Genomic DNA, 18,701 nt, shown 5'->3' on the forward strand with positions numbered 1-18,701 from the left:
GGAAGAAATATGTGGGTAGAGCTCTCTAAATGTGCAAAAGATGTGAAGATGATTGTGTCTCGTGTAAATGATTATTAAAAGGTGATTTTACCCAGGAGGAGTTCAATAATCAAGTAGATAAGATGACCCGTTCTGGGATTGGGGATTTAGCTCAGTGGTAGAGCGCTTGCCTAGCAAGCGCAAGGCCCTGGGTTCGGTCCCCAGCTCCGAAAAAAAGAAAAGGAAAAAAAAAAAAAAAGAAGATGACCCGTTCTGTGAAGGCAGCCTCTTTCCCCAGCCATCCCTGTCATTACCCAATGGGCACATGAACAAAGTGGCCATGGTGGCCGAGATGGGGGTTATGCTTAGGCTCAACAACACAGACTTCCATTCATCAAGGCTGACCGGCTAACCTGGCTACAGTTGTGGCTGACTGCCAGATCTGCCAACAGCAAAGCCCCAGATATGGCATTATTCCCCCAGGGTGACCAGCCAATGACCTGGCAACAGATTGACTACACTGGAACACTTCCTTTGTGGAAAGGACACTTTGTCTTTTCTGGAGTAGATACTCATTCTGGTTATAAATTTGCCTTAATGATTCTCCCAAAACCAGCATCTGTCAACTTACAGAATGCCTTATCCAACATCATAGTACTCCACACAGTATTGCTTCTGACCAAGGAACTCATGTCACAGCCAGAGAAGTGCGGCAGTGGGCCCACGATCATGGGATCCACTGGTCTTACCATGTTCCCCACCATCCTGAAGCAGCTGGCCCGATAGAAAGATGGAGTGGCCTTTTGTAGCTACAGTTACAGTGACAATTAGGTGCAGTATCCTGGAGGACTAGTGCAGGGATCTCCAGAAGGTGGTGTATGCCTTGGGTCAGTATCCGGGACATGTCTCAGTTTCTTCCATAGCCATGATCCAAAGGTCCAGGAATCAACAAGTGGAAAAGGAAATACTTCCACTCACTATCACCCCTAGTGACCCACTAGGAAAATGTTTACTTCCTGTTCCTGTGACCTTAAATTCTGTGGGTCTAGAAGTTCTGGTTCCAGAGCGGGGAGTGCTCCCGCCAGAAGCCAATGACTATTCCATTGAACTGGAATCTCAGACTCCCCCCTGGCTACTTCAGGTTTCTGGTGCCCTTAAGTCAACAGCTTTCGATGGGCATAACGGTGTTCAGATGGGTGATTGATCTAGATTACCACGGAGAAATTGGACTGCTTCTCCACAATGGAGATGAGAAAGATTAGGTCTGGAGTGCAGGACATCCTTTAGGGTATCTCTTGGTGCTACCATGTCCTGTGATTAAAGTCAATGGGAAGCTACAACAGCCTAATCCAGACCGGATGACAAAGGGTGTGGACCCATCAGGAGTGAAGGGATACACCACTTGTCCATGAAAAATGCAAAGCCCAGCTGTGGTTTTTGCTAAGGATGGAGGAAATACAGAATGGGTAGTAGAGAAAGCTAGTTATAAATACCGGTTAAGGGCATGTGACCACTTACAGAAAATAGATTATAGTTGATATGTTTCTGTCAATTTTTGTTAGGATATTTGTGTTTCTTTCTCCAATTTTTTATAACAACAATTAAGAGACTATCCACGGTTATAATATTTAAGTTTGAGATACTAAAAGAATGTCCCTCAAGAGCACTGTCACCTATTCTAAATTTATAATGCATTTGCAGTTGCACAAGGTATAGTTTTATTAGACATAATTAAGACCTGCTTATTGCTTTTTAATTTAGAGATTAAGCAACGATATAAGGAGATATGAGTGTGTGTCAAGTTGACAAGCTGTGAGCTTGTGATGGCCATCTTTGGCTATCAACTTGACTACATCTGGAATTATCAAAAATCCCAGCTGCTGAGTGCACCTCGGAAGGATTTTTTTCCTTAACTAAATTACTTGAAGTGGGAAGACCCAATTTTAATCCAGATCTTTTGAGGTTGGAAGATCCACCTTCAATCTGGGCCACACAGCTTCTGCTAGAAGCCTATATAAAGACATAGAGGAATGAAGCCTTGCTCTTTGCTTGCTTGTTCTTGCTTGAAAGTCCATTCCTTTGCTGGATTCTGAAATATACTCATGACCAGACGAGACATCCAGCCTCATAAACTGAACAACTCCTTGACTCTTGGAAGTTTCCATTGGAAGACCGCCATTGTTGGATGCGCTGGACCCCAGTCTGTAAGCCACTCTAATAAGTCGCGCGCGCGCGCGCGCGTGTGTGTGTGTGTGTGTGTGTGTGTGTTATAAGCTCTGTTCCTCTGAGAAGTACAGACTAGTACAGATTATAGGTAAAGCCGTGCTTCCCTTCAGCCTTCATTCGGGGTAACAGCTTCTTCCCAGAGGTAGGCAATGCATTTGTCTTAATTACTCTCCTATTGCTATGAGAAGACACTATGACTAAGGCAACACAGGAAAATGAAGTGGAAATTTCTGGTTTCTTTGGAGACTCAGTTGTGTCATGTGATGTGTCTCTGGAAACTGTCCTATGTTTGTGCTGAAGCAGACATGTGGGAGGACATTTTGCTGAGAACAGACATGGGATGTCTTTCTGGAAGCTGCCTGGAGAAGGGATCTGTGATGTTTTTTTTTTTTTTCTTTTTTTTCGGAGCTGGGGACCGAACCCAGGGCCTTGCACTTGCTAGGCAAGTGCTCTACCACTGAGCTAAATCCCCAACCCCGGGATCTGTGATGTTTTGCTAGAGCAGATGCTTGAGAGGACACGTGATGTTCGAAAGGGCATATATGTAACCCCACGGACAGAGGATGATGCTGTGTGGTATTGGCTTGCCTTGCCGTTCTCCGCTGATCATCGTTTGTTGTGATTTCATAGAAGGAAATTCACCAAAGAACTTCTGGTGCTGTTCCAGTGGTTTCTTGCAGCTTCTGCAAACTCCGGCCGATTTGGAAGAGCCTTGAGGTTTCTTCTGGATGGACAAAAGCCACTGCTATGGCTGATTCATGAATGTTGTTTATGAGTGGATTGAGCCAATCCGGGTGAACTAAATGGCTGATATCCTGACAATGAAATCACCCCAAAGAACTATTTCTCCTTTGCCCTATTAACCTTTCCTTTCTACCAACTCTGGTGTGTGGTGGGCTAGAAGGAAGGATACAGCATTTAAGAACACTTAAGTTGGTTTTTAAAAAAATATAAGCCTACAGGAAAAATTTATTTTATTTTTGTTCTTGTTCTTTGTCTTTTTTTTTTTTTTTTTTTGAAACAGGGTCTTTCTGAACCCTGGCTAACCCTGGCTGTCCTAGAACTCACTCTATAGACCAGCAAACCCAGAGATTCACCTGCCTCTGCTTCCTGTAGGGAAAAAATACTTTCGTTTTTTCTTTCTTTCTTTTTTTTTTTTTTTTTTGGTTCTTTTTTTCGGAGCTGGGGACCGAACCCAGGGCCTTGCGCTTCCTAGGTAAGCGCTCTACCACTGAGCTAAATCCCCAGCCCCTCGTTTTTTCAAGACTCCTGTATGACCCTGGGTCTCCTCGAACTTGCTCTGTAGACCAGGCTGGCCTTGAACCTATAGATCTCCCGGTCTCTGCCTCCCAAGGATCAAACACTTCTGCCTGGTTTAAAAAAAAAAAAACACTTTTAATTAGGGGCTTACTGACAGTTTCTGAGAGTGAGCCCATGGCCATCATGGTGGGGAGTATGGCATCAGACAGGCCTGGCAGGTAGGTAAGAGCTCACATCTGATTCACTTGGGCTTTTGAACCCTCAAAGCCCACCCACTGTGACACGCCCCTCCAACAAGGCCACACCTCCTAATCTTTCCTAACAGCCCATGAAGTGGGAACCAAGACTCCCCATCTCCCTCATTTTTCACAGTCAACGTGATCACACTGTCCTTAGCTAATGGGAACCCTGGAAGTTAGTGTGTGTGTGTGTGTGTCACAAATCATCATGAACAACTACTCAATTACTCCAGAAATATGTAGTGACTCTTCACAAACAAATCTCATGGCTGAAGTCTTTGTTGAGCAACCCCACAGTGGTATAAAATCTCATTACCACAAGTATAAACCATCTCAAATATTGAGGGGGGAGGGAAGGAGAGGGGGAAGGGAGGGAAGAGGAGAGGAGAAAGAGAAGGAGGGAGGGGTGAGAGAAGGTGGGAGGGAGAGAGGGGAAAGGAGGGGATGAGAGAGAAGGTGGGAGGGAGGAGAGAAAGAGAGGAATGGCGGGAGAGGAAAGGGAAGGAGGTAGGGAGGAAGGGGGAGAGAGAGAAAGTGGGAGGAAGGAGGGGGAAGGGAAGGAGGGGGGAAAAGAGTAGAAGGAGGAAGGAAGAGAAGGGAAGAGGGAGAGAGGGAGAAAGGAAGAGAGAGAGGAGGGAGAGGGGAGGGAGAAAATGGGGAGAGAGGAGGAGGGAGGGGGAGGGGGAGAAGCAGTCTTGACCCCTGCCATTGGACTACATTTCCCAAAGTCACCCGGTGCAGAACGCCGCTTCACTTCCGTTTCCTCGCGAGACTTCGAGGTACTAGTGTCGCGAGAGGTTTGTGTTGACAAGTGCTCCGTAGGCACCCAGTGGAGCAGGTTGACTGAAGTCAGGTGTTGGAGCCCCGCGGTGGAGGCGGGACCCTGAGCTTCGCTGCGGAGGTGAGAGTGTTGGGAACGCCTGGAGGACGTGTCTGTGGCATTAGGTGGCGGTGTCTCCCATGTGTACGATGCAAACCTGTGTTTCGGAGCCTGTAGCGACCCTGATTTGTAGTTGGCGTGATGTGTGTGAATGAGTTGTGACTCCAAGGGTGTGTGTGATTGTTGCTTATCTCACTGGAGATGTTTCTGGGACTACGATGGCGTTGTTGGCCCACGCGTGTGGTGGAGCAACGGTGCTGTTATAGCGAGGTATTTGGATGTTTATGTCACTCTGAGGTTGTCAGATGTGCCTGGTATTCTGTGCATAACTGGCTTGCCTGGGAAGGCATGTATGATAGTGTCACCGAGACTGCGATTGCTTGGTTCTTTTTTTTTTTTTTTTTTTTTTTTTTTTTTTTTTTTTTTTTTTTTTGGAGCTGGGGACCGAACCCAGGGCCTTGCGCTTCCTAGGGATTGCTTGGTTCTTGTTTCCGTCGCTGGTGACTTTATTGTGTTTTCCCATCTGGGTGACCGTGCGTGTGTGTGTTTGTGTGTGCGTAGGATGGTATGTGCTGTTCTCATGATTGTAAAGAAAGTGGAAGTGCACCCTGGTAAAGGAATGTCGCTGACAGTATTTGTCCCTGACAGGATGTTCCGTTATTGTACATGTTTGGATCCTATATAAGAGATAGTGCTCCAACAATGTAGCTCTAACAATGTAATTTGTGATACTAGCAATGTGACTCTGGAAATTTTAGTGCATGTGTCTTCATGTGGCCATTAGTATATTTGTACCTGTAATCCTTCCCTAATGTAGTAGGGTGCAAAGCTGAAATTTTGTTTGGAATTCATAGGAGGTGAGGGCAGAGTCTGCCAAAGGATAGTGAGTTTCTTGTGACTTTGTGTCGCTTCCCAAATCACTCCCAGAATTAAGGACTTAACCTCTGTTTTGAGCACAGTGGCAGCTCATCCATCCATCCATCCATCCATCCATCCATCCATCCATTCATCCAAGGCCAGCATTGAGTCAGTTCCACCATCCCTCCACTTTCCACCTGGGGATAGTTTTGTTGCTGGTTCCCTGTGCTCCCTAATTGTACAGCCAAGGAAGCTGGCAGGAAGGAAGCCAGAGAGTGGAGACAACTCCTGAAGAAGCTATCGGCCTAGGTTAAGATGAGACTTTGACGATGCGAGAGCACGCCTACCACTCTTGTAGAAGACGTGCTATAAAGGCTAGGACTTATGCCACAGCCATGCAGGCTGTCTCTAGTGGAAAGGTTTAAGGCAAGAAATAGAGCCTAAGACAGCCCAACCTTCTCCGTTTCCAATACCAGTGTCCTCACTGCTTTATATTAGATGATGGACGGACTGTGGGACGGAGGAAGAGGTTGTCTCTAATTCAGAGTATGTAGAGAACAACATAGCATCTGATTTAACTTTCTTATTTTCAGGCTATAACATAGAAGAGAAAAAATGGCCGTTGTCCATTTAGAAGGGAAGTTTGAGGTAAGTAGATATTTGTTCCCTCAACAGCCTTTATCATGTCAGAAAATAATCTTTGCTTTAAACTTTGTTGTTTTCCTGAATGTCTCCTACCCACGTCTTCTCTTATACTGGTGGAACAAGTCAATTTATTTATTCTTAGTTATTTTTGAGGCAGGATCTTTGCCTGGTTTGAACCGCCTTATGTAGAGCAGACCGACCTTGAAATCATAAAGACCCATCTTCCTCTTCCTCCCAAGTTCTGGATTAAAGGCAGGCACTCACCCAATGGCATTTGACTTTTATATTTTGAGAGTAATGAAAATGTGTAGCTTGTGATAGAAGTTTTCCAATAGTGGGTGTATTTATAAAGAATGGATTTGATGCTCAAATTCAAAATAAGAGCATTCTTGTACTATTTATGTTTCTTTAACCTTTGGGAGAATTTAGCTTTTGTTTAGTTTGTTTTCTTTTGTTTTGTTTTGTTTTTTTAGACAGTTTCTCTTTGCAGCCCTGCCTGTCCTAAAATTCATTCTGTAGACCTGAGTGGCCTTGAACTCAGACATCTACCTGCCTCTGCCCTCTGCCCTCTGCCCTCTGCCTCTGCATCCTGAGCACTGGATTAAAGGCATGCACCACCACCACCACCACCCAAGGTTTTAGCTTTTTTTAAAATTTTTATATTTATCAACACCATCTTGCTTTATAGCTCAAACTGGGTCAAATTCTTGCTTCAACCTTCAGTTTTGTCTTTCTGTCTATTTAATAGATGAAGTCTTACATTCACGTGTATTTGAGTGAATTTGTTCTGTGTGTGCAGGCACTCAGGGAGACCTCAAGAAGGCATTAGAACTGAAGTTACAGGCAGTTTCGAGCTGCCAGATATGGGAGCTTGGGACAAAACTGGGATCCTCTGCCACTGCAGATTTCATTTTATTTTGTTTTGAGATAGGGTCTTGAGTAGCCCTGGTGAGGATCACCTTGAACTCTTGGTCCTTTTGTCTCTACCCGCTAAGTGCTGAAAGAGTACGGGCCTGGGCTGCCACACCCAGCTCTGTTTTTTTAGATTTTGATTGGAATTTTAAAGTGAGAAAAAGTGTAATAAACCATTAGTACACACACAGCTCAAAAGTCATTACACACCAACCGTTTCCTTTCTTGAGCCTTCACTTAAAGGCTCCAAGGTTTGTCTCCTGATCTACAGTGGTGCGTCTTGGTAAACCTTCTGTGTGCAATAGAAAAGGCTGTACTGTGCTCTCCTGGCCTGAGGTAGAACAGATGTCATTGGGGTCAGGTAGAAGGCTGAGTTGTTTAAATCCTTGAGACCTTTCCTGATTTCTCTTCCTTTAATTTGTTTATTGGATTTGTCTTTTTATCTTCAAAGGTGATCCTGGTAAGCCTCTTAGGGGGAGCCGCCCTCAGCATAGCAGACTTAGTGCACACGGAGAGCTGTGCAGTCTTCCAGGGGAGTTGAAGCCCGCCCACCTCAGCAGTCCTGTCTCATGCACACCGGCATCCCCAGCCCAGGCCCCTCTCCCAGGAGGTCCTTCCGGAGACCTGTCCTTATCACAGGGTGAAACCTGGAAGACAGTTAATCCCCACTGTAAACAGTCCTTTCCCACCTAGCCTCACCTCCATCTTCCTCTCCTTTGTGTCAGTCTCTAAAACGGCGGGAACTCTGGTCCAGTGTTACAGCCTTCTGTGAGTATTTCTTATTGGCAAGTGAAAACTGCAAGCAGTGCTTTGATTCCTGCTCTGACCTTTTGAAATGATTTTCCTGACTCAGTGAAATGGTTTGCATAGAATGAAGTACAGCTGTCCCTCAGGCAGCCTCATTGCATCCCTGGAAGACTCACCTGATAATAAAGTTGTCCAGGAATAAGGAAACAGATAAATTCATCAGGTACAGAAGACCATGCAAAACTACTTCACCTGAGAGGGACCAGACCCAGATGTTTAAAAACATGTTTTTTCCAGGTACAGCCCTATTTCGTAACTCACAAACAATTCATTGTCACACACTGGGGGACATCTAGACAGAAGTTGGCAAATGAATGTATACGTCTATTTTTGTAATAAAGGTTTATTGGTATGTAGTTGATACTCTTGCCTTCTAATGTAGTTATGTAAGATTATTGATACATTGACTATATTTTTTTTTTCGGAGCTGGGGACCAAACCCAGGGCCTTGCACTTGCTAGACAAGCGCTCTACCACTGAGCTAAATCCCTAACCCCGATACATTGACTGTTAACAGTGTTGTTATTTCTACCTTTTTTTTTTTAAAAGAATTATTTATTTTATGCCTATGAGTACACTGTAGACACTTCACACACACCAGAAGAGAGTATTGGATCCCATTACAGATGGTTGTGAGCCACCATGTGGTTGCTGGGAATTGAACTCAGGACCTCTGGAAGAGCAGTCGGTACTCTTAACCACTGAGCCATCTCTCCTATTTCTATCTTTTTAAGGAAAAGGTTTTTTGAACTCATGGTTTGAAGGTCAGCCCATTGCGTTAGATAAGATTAAATGTCAGCAACATGAGGCGGCCGGTCACATGATGTCTACCGTCAGGAAGCAGAGAGATGTTCTGTTGTCTCTATTTCTGATATCATGCATTTGGATATGTGAGAGCATCTGTTTCATTTTAGAAAGGGTAGAAAAATCATGCTCTCTAATGGGTAGCACTGAGTTTGACTAGGTTAAGAGCCAGTGAGAACAGGACAATGGGGCCCACACCTTTAATCCCAGCATTCGGAAGGCAAAGGCAGATCCCTGTGAGTTCCACTGACTGCTCTTCCAAAGGCCCTGAGTTCAATTCCCAGCAACCACATGGTGGCTCACAACCATCTGTAATGGGATCTGATGCCCTCTTATGTGTCTGAAGTCAGCTACAGTGTACTTATATATGATAAATAAATAAATCCTTTTTTTAAAAAAAGCCATCAAGAGTTGTGATGAAGAGATCAACAAAGACAATTCAGGTTTGGTCAGTTGGAGCCACGCAGAGTTCTGGCCTCATGATCCCAGGTTCTCCCCAGTTCTGCCTTTTCTAGGCGCCATGCTCCTCTAAGATGTAAACCTGGAGGAGGACCTGCCATGTCTGTGTACGGCGTGCCTCAGGTTCACGGCAGGTGGTTGGTTGCTGGGATTTTTGCACACATTCAGTTACTTCCTTTACTAGGCAGCTATGTTACCCATGTGTTCCTGGGGTTCCTGTCCTAGCTGTGCCCTCTTGAGAATATTCTCCCATGCTGTCTCACTCCTATAACTTGTGTCTTTCTTCTCCAGCCTTTATTTCTGTGCCTACTCAACAATAATACATTTGGCAACTTCTAAAAAGAAACTAGGAATCTTGATTTTAGATGCATGAATGGTTTTTCTACATGTGTGCAAGCGTACCACATGAGTGCAGGTACTTTAGTGGCCAGAAGATGGCGTCAGATGCTATGGAACTGGAGTTTCAGATGGTTCCGAGCCATCATATGGTGCTGGGAACTAAACCCAAATCCTCTGAAAGAGCAGCAAGTGCTCTTAATTGTTTTTAAAAGGCTCATTTTGCCTGTTTGAATATTTTGCCCGAATGTATGTAGAAGGCAATGGAACTCTGAACGTGGATTTGGGAAGGTTGTGAGCCACTACACGGATGCTGGGAACTGAGCTGCAGTCCCCTTCAACATCAGCAAGTGCTTTTTTTTTTTTTTGGTTCTTTTTTTCGGAGCTGGGGACCGAACCCAGGGCCTTGCGCTTCCTAGGTAAGCGCTCTACCACTGAGCTAAACCCAGCCCCTCAGCAAGTGCTCTTAAACGATGACCTGTATCTTCAGCCCCACACAGCTTCTCTGACTGATCTAACAAAAGATTTCATAAGATCAAGATCCTTCTGATTTTATAAGATGAGGAAGATGGTGCGTGACAAAAATCTTTCAGTTTCTCAGTTTGTGGCCTTGTTTGTTTGGGACTGGTCTTTTCATGGATCCCATGCTGGTCTTGAACTTGCATATTTAGACTACATTGACCCCCAAACTCTCTGTGTATCCCAGGCTGACCTCGCACTCATCCTCCGTCATCACCTCATGTACTAGGATTACAGGAAGTTCATGATTTATGTACCTTGAGATTAGAAAGTGGCCAGGCGTTGGACACAGAGAGGTGAGCAATGTGTAACTCACCCATACTGATAATTGGATCATTTTGAAACTTAATTATGTTCTGAGGCTGAATGTGTATATTGGAATGGATATAATTTCATCTTCCTATTGTTTAGATGGGAAAAGATTTAAAGAGTGATAAATAATAAGAAATTCAAAGGTAATAAACATAGTTCTAATAGCATGGAACTTTCATTGGTGAGAATCAGTGTACTTATTCTGTGATTGTAACAGTAACTTGTAATCTGTAATAATTCTCATCTTGGAGTTTTACTGCCTCCATCAGATAGTCCAGGCAGCCTAGCCCTGGGAGTTTCTAGCCTCTATACAATCTTATCTAGGTCTCTAGGTCTAGAATGTTTTCAGCCTCTGAGACTTACTGCTGAATATCACCCTGGCTAGTTCAACTCAGCTGTTCCAGCTCAAAACTCCCCTCCAAGCTGACTGATTCAATCTGGCTTCTCCCGGCCTCTCTTCAATTGCTCTGCTTGACCTCATACTAACTTTAGCAATTGGCTCTAATCTTCTGGCCTGTGTCTAGCTTGTTCTCTCTCTGCAACCTGTCTCTGTATAACCATCCCAGTAAAACTGCCTCCTTCCTCTCTCTGCACTGCCCCCAAGTAGCTTCTCTTTCCTCTTCTTGTGAGAGTTGGGCGTATCCTAGTCTTTCAGATCTTCCTCTGGCTCGTCGCTTTGTCTGTCACTCTATTAGACAGTACTTCAAGCATGGTTGCTTCCTTCTGCAAATGAATATTACCTTCACTGTTTGTGATCAAAGGTGTGTGCTAAGGGCCGAGCCACACCACAGTTAAAGAGTTGGTTGGTTGGTTTTGTCTTATGTTTTGTTTTAGTAAATAACCCAGTCTCGGGGTTCACAGTGTGATCAAATATCCTGCAACACACGATGGCTCTCCTGAAGTCTATAAAGTGATTAAAATCTGGTGATACAGGGGCTGGGGATTTAGCTCAGTGGTAGAGCGCTTACCTAGGAAGCGCAAGGCCCTGGGTTTGGTCCCCAGCTCCGAAAAAAAAGAACCCCCCCCCCAAAAAAAAATCTGGTGATACCAGAAGTGCGTTATGGTGGAGTACTGTGCGTGATAACTATTCTTGGCTGTCAACGTGACTACATTCTGAAATTAACTAAAACCCAAAAATAGAGGGCACACCTGTGAGGGATTTTTGCTTAATTTGAAGTGGGAAGATCTACTCGTCCAGATCTTTGAGGTCGGAAGCCATGCCTTTGATACAGCTCTAATCTGAACCATTCTGTCTGTTGGAAGCCTAGATTAGGACATGGAACAAGGACGTTTTGCTCTTTGCCTGCTCTCACCTTGCTTGCAAGTCCATTTCCTCACTGGCATTAGAAGTTCCCTTTTCCGGATTCCTTCATGTACAGTTGAAAACCAACTGAGCCAGTGGTTCTCAGCCTTCCTGATGCTTTGACTCTTTAATGCAGTTCCTCATAAAATTATTTTTGTTGCTACCTCATAACAGCGAGTTTGCTAACATTGACTCATGATGCAAAATATCTCTGTTTTCTGATGGTCTTAGACCACCCCCCCCACCCCCAAGGAAAGGTTTGTTCTAGCCCAGGGATCACGACTCACAGGTTGAGACCCCTGAGCTGAGACATCTGGCCTCATGGGCTGAGCAACTACTGGATTCTTGGACTTCCCTTTCATAGCCAGCCATTGTTGGACTAGCTGAAACCACAGCCTTGAAGTCATTCTAATAAATTCCCATATATATTCCCTAAGTTCCGTTACCATAGAGAACCCTGACTAATACATTCTGATCTAACAATGAATTTATTTTATAATATTGTGCCAGCCATGTCTTTGCACAGTTCGAAGATCTCAGTTCCTGAGACAAGACTCTGAATCTGGAATATGAATTTCCAGCAGGGGAGGATAGGGATCTGGAGAGCATGCAAGGGCCTCTGGGAACCCAGAGCTCCTCTTGCCCTGAGCTTTTATTAGAAGCAGCTGCATTGACAGATACAATATACACATTAAGCCATGTTTACAAAGAACAGGGTGTTTTGCTTAATCTATCGCCAGGAATAGCAACGACAGGGAAGTGTGGAGGGAAGGCGCTTGTGAACATAACAAACCCTTGCTGAGAAACAGCACGTTGCAGCTTTCTTGAGGGAAGCATCTGTTGTACACGTAATTCCCTTTGTCCTTAGCCTGCTACTTCGGAGTGCTCTAGACGGAGAATGTGTTTCTTTGTGGGACAAGGCTGTTGGCAGCCAGGTGTGCTAGCACTTACCTGTGATCCCAGCCCTACAGAAGGTGGGGCAGAGGACGAGGAGTTCAAGCCAAGGTCATCCTGTCCTACAGTAAGGCTGAGCCCAGCCTGGTATATGCAAGAAGCTCTCAAAAACAAGCAAAGAGAACAAACAGGATTTTACAGAACAAAATTCAGTCTTTCTTATTCCTAAACAGAGAGATGAAACCACATTTGTATGATATCCAACCTACATGTCTTTACAGGGTGTTTGTATATGTTGTTTTGTAGGAAAAACTGGGACACTATCTGGACTTCAGTGATTCCCAGAATCACCTGTATAACGCAATGTTTTATATGCAGAAGACAATACAGGAGAAACCGTGTTCTCGCCTCATTGCTTAATATTTGCTATCTGTCCTAGTTGGAGCCTTGAACCTGTTTGCTTGGCAGTGCCATTACAGAGAGCTCCTTTTCATCCCCCCATTACAGAGAGCCCTCCTCCCCATTACAGAGAGCCCCCCTCATTACAGAGAGCTGCTTTTTACCTCCATCCCCCATTTAAGGAATTGTGTCCTTTATTTCTACAGCTGATAATTGTGTTTGTTTGTTTTCAGAAATCAGGGATGTTTAATGATGTTGTTTTGACTTCTCTCAGGAAGAATGCAAATACTTGGGCTCTGCTCAGAGGGCTTTATACAGAGATGTGATCTTTGGAAAATGTAGTAACTTGGTGTCAGTTATCGTTTCTGCCCCTTGTGTCTCGTTGCCTAAATTTTTAAAAGATTTATTTATTTTCTGTGTCTGGGCATTTTGCCTACACATATGTATGTGTACAGCATGCATGCAGTGCCTGTGGAGGCCCGAGGGGCATCAGGTCCCCTGGAACTGGACTTACAGATGGTTGTGAACCACCGTGTGGGTGCTGAGGATGGAACCCAGGTCTTCTGCAAGAGCAGCCCTTGCTATTCCCCGAGGAACCAGCTCTTTACATTTACATTTCTGTGTTGTACGTTATTTAAAGTAGTAGTTGGACTTAGTGTTTGTCTGTCGTAGTACTCCAGGGGCAGGAGGACTGCAAGCTCCATGCCAGCCTGGAGTATATAAGGGGGGTGGGGCGGGGAGAGAATATGAATATCAATGAGAATGGAAGACAGCCTGGCTGGTTTAGACCTGCACTGGCCAGTCTCCTGTCCCACGCTGTAGTCCTTGAATTTTAACCCAAACACCAAGCAAGATGAGCCCCCCCTCCCCCCAGCTGAGGACCGAACCCAGGGCCTTGCGCTTGCTAGGCAAGTGCTCTACCACTGAGCTAAATCCCCAACCCCCCCCCTTTTTTTTTAATTTTTAATTTGCCAGGCATACCTTTCTTTAATCCCAGCACTTAGGAGGCAGAAGCAGGTAGATTCAAGGCCAGCCTGGTCTGCAAAACAAGTTCCAGGAGAACCAGAGCATTACACAGAGAAACTCTGAAAAACACCAAAAGGAAGGAAAGGAAGGAAGGAAGGGAGGGAGGGAGGGAGGGAGGAAGGAAGGAAGGAAGGAAGGAAGGAAGGAAGGAAGGAAGGAAGGAAGGAAAACTATGTGTTTGACTGCTTTTTCTACATGTATATCTGTGCACCAAATACAGTCATTGTCTATGGAGGCAAGAAGAGGGCATCAGATCCCTTGGAACTGCGATTATAGACAATTCTAGCTGCTATGTAGCTGCTAGAAATTGAACCTAGAGGGCTGGAGAGATGGCTCAGTGGTTAAGAGCACCAACTGCTCTTCCAGAGGTCCTGAGTTCAAATCCCAGCAACCACATGGTGGCTCACAACCACCTGTAATGGGATCTGATGTCCTCTTCTGGCGTGTCTGAAGACAGTGACAGTGTACTCACATACATAAAATAAATAAATCTTAGAAAGGAAAAAAAGAAAGAAGTTGAGCCCAGGTCCTCTGGAAGAGCAGTATTGATCCATCACTATATCCTTCCAAACCAGGCAGAAGTGTTACTATTTAGAAACAATAGTTAAACTGACACCTGAAGATAACAGGTAGAAGACAGTAATATATAGCTGTTGTTCTTGCAGACATTGTTTCCTCCTTGTCTTCTCTGGCATCCTACTTCTATTTTCTGAAGGTTTTTGCTTTTCTCTTATCTTTCAGGCTTCCTTCTGAACAAGGACTTAGCTTCAAAATAGCACACCAAGGGATCTGCGTTGTCTCAGTGGGAAATGAGGGAGAGGTTAAAAAACTGGGCGCCTAAGACTAATTCTAGAAAACCTTTGGAAGTCAGAGTTAGAGAAGGAATAAGACAATTAGAAAGACTATTACAGGCAAGAGATGATAACACATGACAAAATGTCCATTTTCAGCCCAGGGACGCACCTACCTCAGCATCCACAGGGTTACTCTACAGAGAAGCCCTATAAATGTGAGGAGTGCGGGAAAGCCTTCAGGCGAGCCTCACACCTGTCCCAGCATCACAGTATTCACACTGGTGAGAAACCCTATGAATGCAAGCAGTGTGGGAAGGCCTTTAGTCGTGATTCCCAGCTAAGTCTTCATCAGAGACTTCACACCGGTGAGAAACCCTACACGTGCAAGGAATGTGGAAAGGCTTTCACTCAGAGCTCACAACTTATTTTGCACCATAGAATTCATACTGGTGAGAAACCATACAAGTGCGAAGCATGTGGGAAAGCCTTTATTCGAAGCTCACAACTCAGCCGGCATCAAAAGGTCCACACTGGAGAGAAGCCTTTCGAATGTAAAGAATGTGGGAAGGCCTTCACCCAGAACTCACAGCTCACTCTGCACCAGAGACTGCACACTGGCGAGAAGCTTTACGACTGTAAAGAGTGCAGGAAGGTCTTTACACAGCTCTCGCAGCTCATTCTCCACAGACGAATCCACACTGGCAAGAAACCCTATGAGTGTAAAGAGTGTGGGAAAGCTTTCATTTGTGGCTCACAGCTTTCGCAGCACCAGAAAACCCACAATGGAGAAAAGCCGTACGAGTGTAAGGAGTGTGGGAAGGCTTTCATTCGAGGTTCCCTGCTTATGCAGCATCAAAGAATCCACACTGGCGAAAAACCCTATAAATGTGATGAATGTGGAAAGGCTTTTATCCGTGGTTCCCAGCTCACTCAGCACCAGAGGATTCATACTAACGAAAAGCCTTACGAATGTAAAGAATGTGGGAAGACCTTCAGTCATGGCTCCCAACTAACTCAACATCAGAGAATCCACACCGGCGAGAAGCCCTATCAGTGTAAGGAGTGTGGGAAAGCCTTTAATCGCGGGTCACTCCTTACTCGACACCAGAGGATTCACACCGGTGAAAAACCCTACAAATGTAAAGAATGTGGAAAAGATTTTAGCCGGGGCTCAGAGCTTACTCAGCACGAGAGAATCCACACGGGCGAGAAGCCCTATGAGTGTAAGGAGTGTGGGAAGTCCTTTATCCGTGGCTCGCAGCTCACTCAGCATCAGAGAATCCACACGGGGGAAAAACCGTACGAGTGTAAAGAATGCCGAATGGCCTTCATTCAGAGCTCACATCTTTCCCAGCATCAGAGACTTCACACCGGTGAGAAACCCTACGTGTGCAGCGAATGTGGGAAGGCCTTTGCGCGTGGGTTGCTGCTCATACAGCATCAGAGAATCCACACAGGCGAGAAGCCCTATGAGTGCAGGGAGTGTGGGAAGGCTTTTATCCGTGGTTCACAGCTCACTCAACATCAGCGAACTCACACTGGAGAGAAACCTTACGAATGCAGGGAATGTGGGAAGGCCTTTGGTCACGGCTCTCAGCTCACTCTGCATCAGAGGGTCCACACAGGTGAGAAGCCCTATGAATGTAAGGAGTGCAGAAAGGCCTTCGCTCAGAGCTCACATCTTTCTCGGCACCAACGGGTTCATACCGGCGAGAAACCGTATCAGTGTAAAGAATGTGAAAAGGCCTTTACACGTGGGTCCCAACTAACGCAACATCAGAGGATTCATATCAGTGACAAATCTTTTGACTGTAAGGAATGCCGAATAGACCTTAGTCATCATTCACAAATTTTTATATGAGTTAATTTATTCTATGCAAGTAACACAGCTCTCCCTAGCCATTCATTCTTTATCAGTGAAGAATTCTTACAGATGTGAATCTGGGACTCATGAAGTTCAGCATTTGAGAATGTATGTGGGAGAGTGGAAATGCTGACATATCCACATAGGGAAACCGTTTGTTTACATGTTCTCATGGTATTACATTTTAGCGGTTAAAATGGAAAGTGATTCCATGCTGTTATATAGAAGGTCCTTAGCATAGAAAACGTCATTATTACATTATCCAGGTGCTATCAGTTGGTCTCCTTTGTGACATTTGTTATGAGTAACCTGGCTTTCATTGAAGCATTTGTAAGGCAGATCTAAGACCCAGTGTTTTCATAAGAGTCTTCTAAATATCATGTTTTAACATGTAAAAGCACTTGGATCAGTGCCTTTCACAAAGCGTATCATAAATATTAGCTGTATTTTTATTATTTGCATCAAAAGGAGGGAACTTGATGAATGTAGTTATCATTAAGAAATCTTTGATGGGGCTGGAGAGATGGCTCAGTGGTTAAGAGCACTGACTGCTATGCCAGAGGTCCTGAGTTCAATTCCCAGCAACCACATGGTGGCTCACGACCATCTGTAATGAGATCTGAGGCCCTCTACTGGTGTGTCTGAAGACAGTGACAGTGTACACATATATAATAAATAAATAAATTTTTATAAAAGGAGAGGATCATTTAAAAAAAGAAATCTCTCATTATTATTTGGGAAGCTTTATGTGCTGTCACAAGTGTGAGAAAGCTTTCATTCAGATCTTATATATTTATTATAAAAGGAAATTTATGCTATAAGGAAACCCTCGGTATTGGTGGGTTATTGGGTATCATGGTTACAGAATTGACTTGTCAGGGTCCCAAAGCTTATGTGTTTCACCATCTCTAATATCACTCACACATGATGAACTAAATACTCAAGGTAAATCTAGGAAATGAAGAAACCTTGAATTGGTAGTTTTGTGAACTAAACTGAAAGTACAGTTACACACATAGACTTACAATAAAAAAATGATCTTGTATCAGAGATCGCTATTCTACCCAATTTTCATCTCCTTTTTCAGTATAAAACCTAAGGCAAAAACAAAACAAGCAAAAACAATCCCCTCCCAAAAACACTCAGATCAACAAGATGAAAATGGTGTTGGTATGAACTGAACTCCATCCTCTCTGCTTCTGTCCCTTCTTGGCACTGTGGACACGTGAGGTGGAGCGCAGACGGCCTCGTGAGGCTTTGACGTACTAACTGGGCGTCAGGGCTGACTGAGTCTTCAGGGCTCTTGAATTGGGAACCGTCGTGCTCACTCTGCTCTGCCTATGAGTTTTATTTAAAATGAGCTCTCATCCTTTTTGATACTCTCCTAGTTTACTGAATAATAAAACTTCTCTTAAGGGCATGAAATCACGCTTTATCTGGAAACAGGATGCTGTGGATGAACAGTCTCCATTGACAGAAGACGGCTGTGGAGACAGAGTGTGAGCCACAAAACGGAATATTCTGATTTTTCAGGCATTTGATCAGCCTGCATCCTGTCTCCTACAGCAGTGCTGGTGCCTGCGATGTTAGGTGTAGGCTGCAGTGTTAGAGGACGTGCAGGAATGATGCAGAACACGTTCAGTAATTCTCACCACTTTAAGAAATATCTTATAAAAGATATTAATTCAGAGTAGATGTGACCAGGGTGATATCATATTGCTTCATTAAGAAACGCAGCCACAGATGGGGGATGGCCCATGCAATTAACCTCAGCAAGCAGGAGGGAGACACAGGTGGATCTGTGCTAGTTTGAGGCTGGCCAGGGCTACATTTTTGTTTCTGTTTGTGTAGAGACAGTTTCTTTGTGTAGCCCTGGCTTTCCTGGAACTCATTTGTAGACAAAGCTAGCTTCAGCCTCTGCCTCCTGAGCACTGGGATTAAAGGTGTGTTCCCTCCATGCCTGGCATGTTTGATCTTTTTTTTTTTTTTTTTTTTTCTTTTTTTCGGAGTTGGGGACCGAACCCAGGGCCTTGCGCTTGCTAGACAAGTGCTCTACCACTGAGCTAAATCCCCAACCCCATGTTTGATCTTCTTAACTGAAACCAATGAACTGACTTAAAGGAAGAACTTAGACAAAAGAGACCACAGCTCACGCCTGCAAAGGTAAGTAGTCTACAGAACAACT

General features: G+C 44.6%; 1 protein-coding gene across 4 annotated transcripts; it reads left to right on the forward strand.

Moving 5' to 3' along the window:
- The first annotated feature begins 4,515 nt into the window (after positions 1–4,515).
- Positions 4,516–18,473, forward strand: LOC134478826 (zinc finger protein 420). Of its 4 annotated transcripts, none has more exon segments than NM_001432995.1 (4): positions 4,516–4,605; positions 6,036–6,090; positions 7,451–8,043; positions 14,600–18,473. In NM_001432995.1, a coding segment is annotated over 1 exon segment (1,737 nt). In that variant the 5' UTR covers positions 4,516–4,605; positions 6,036–6,090; positions 7,451–8,043; positions 14,600–14,776; the 3' UTR covers positions 16,514–18,473.
- Positions 18,474–18,701: the final 228 nt, after the last annotated feature.

The sequence above is a fragment of the Rattus norvegicus genome, chromosome 1 (genome assembly GCF_021556685.1).
Source record: "Rattus norvegicus strain SHRSP/BbbUtx chromosome 1, alternate assembly SHRSP_T2T, whole genome shotgun sequence".
Classification (NCBI taxonomy): Eukaryota; Metazoa; Chordata; class Mammalia; order Rodentia; family Muridae; genus Rattus; species Rattus norvegicus.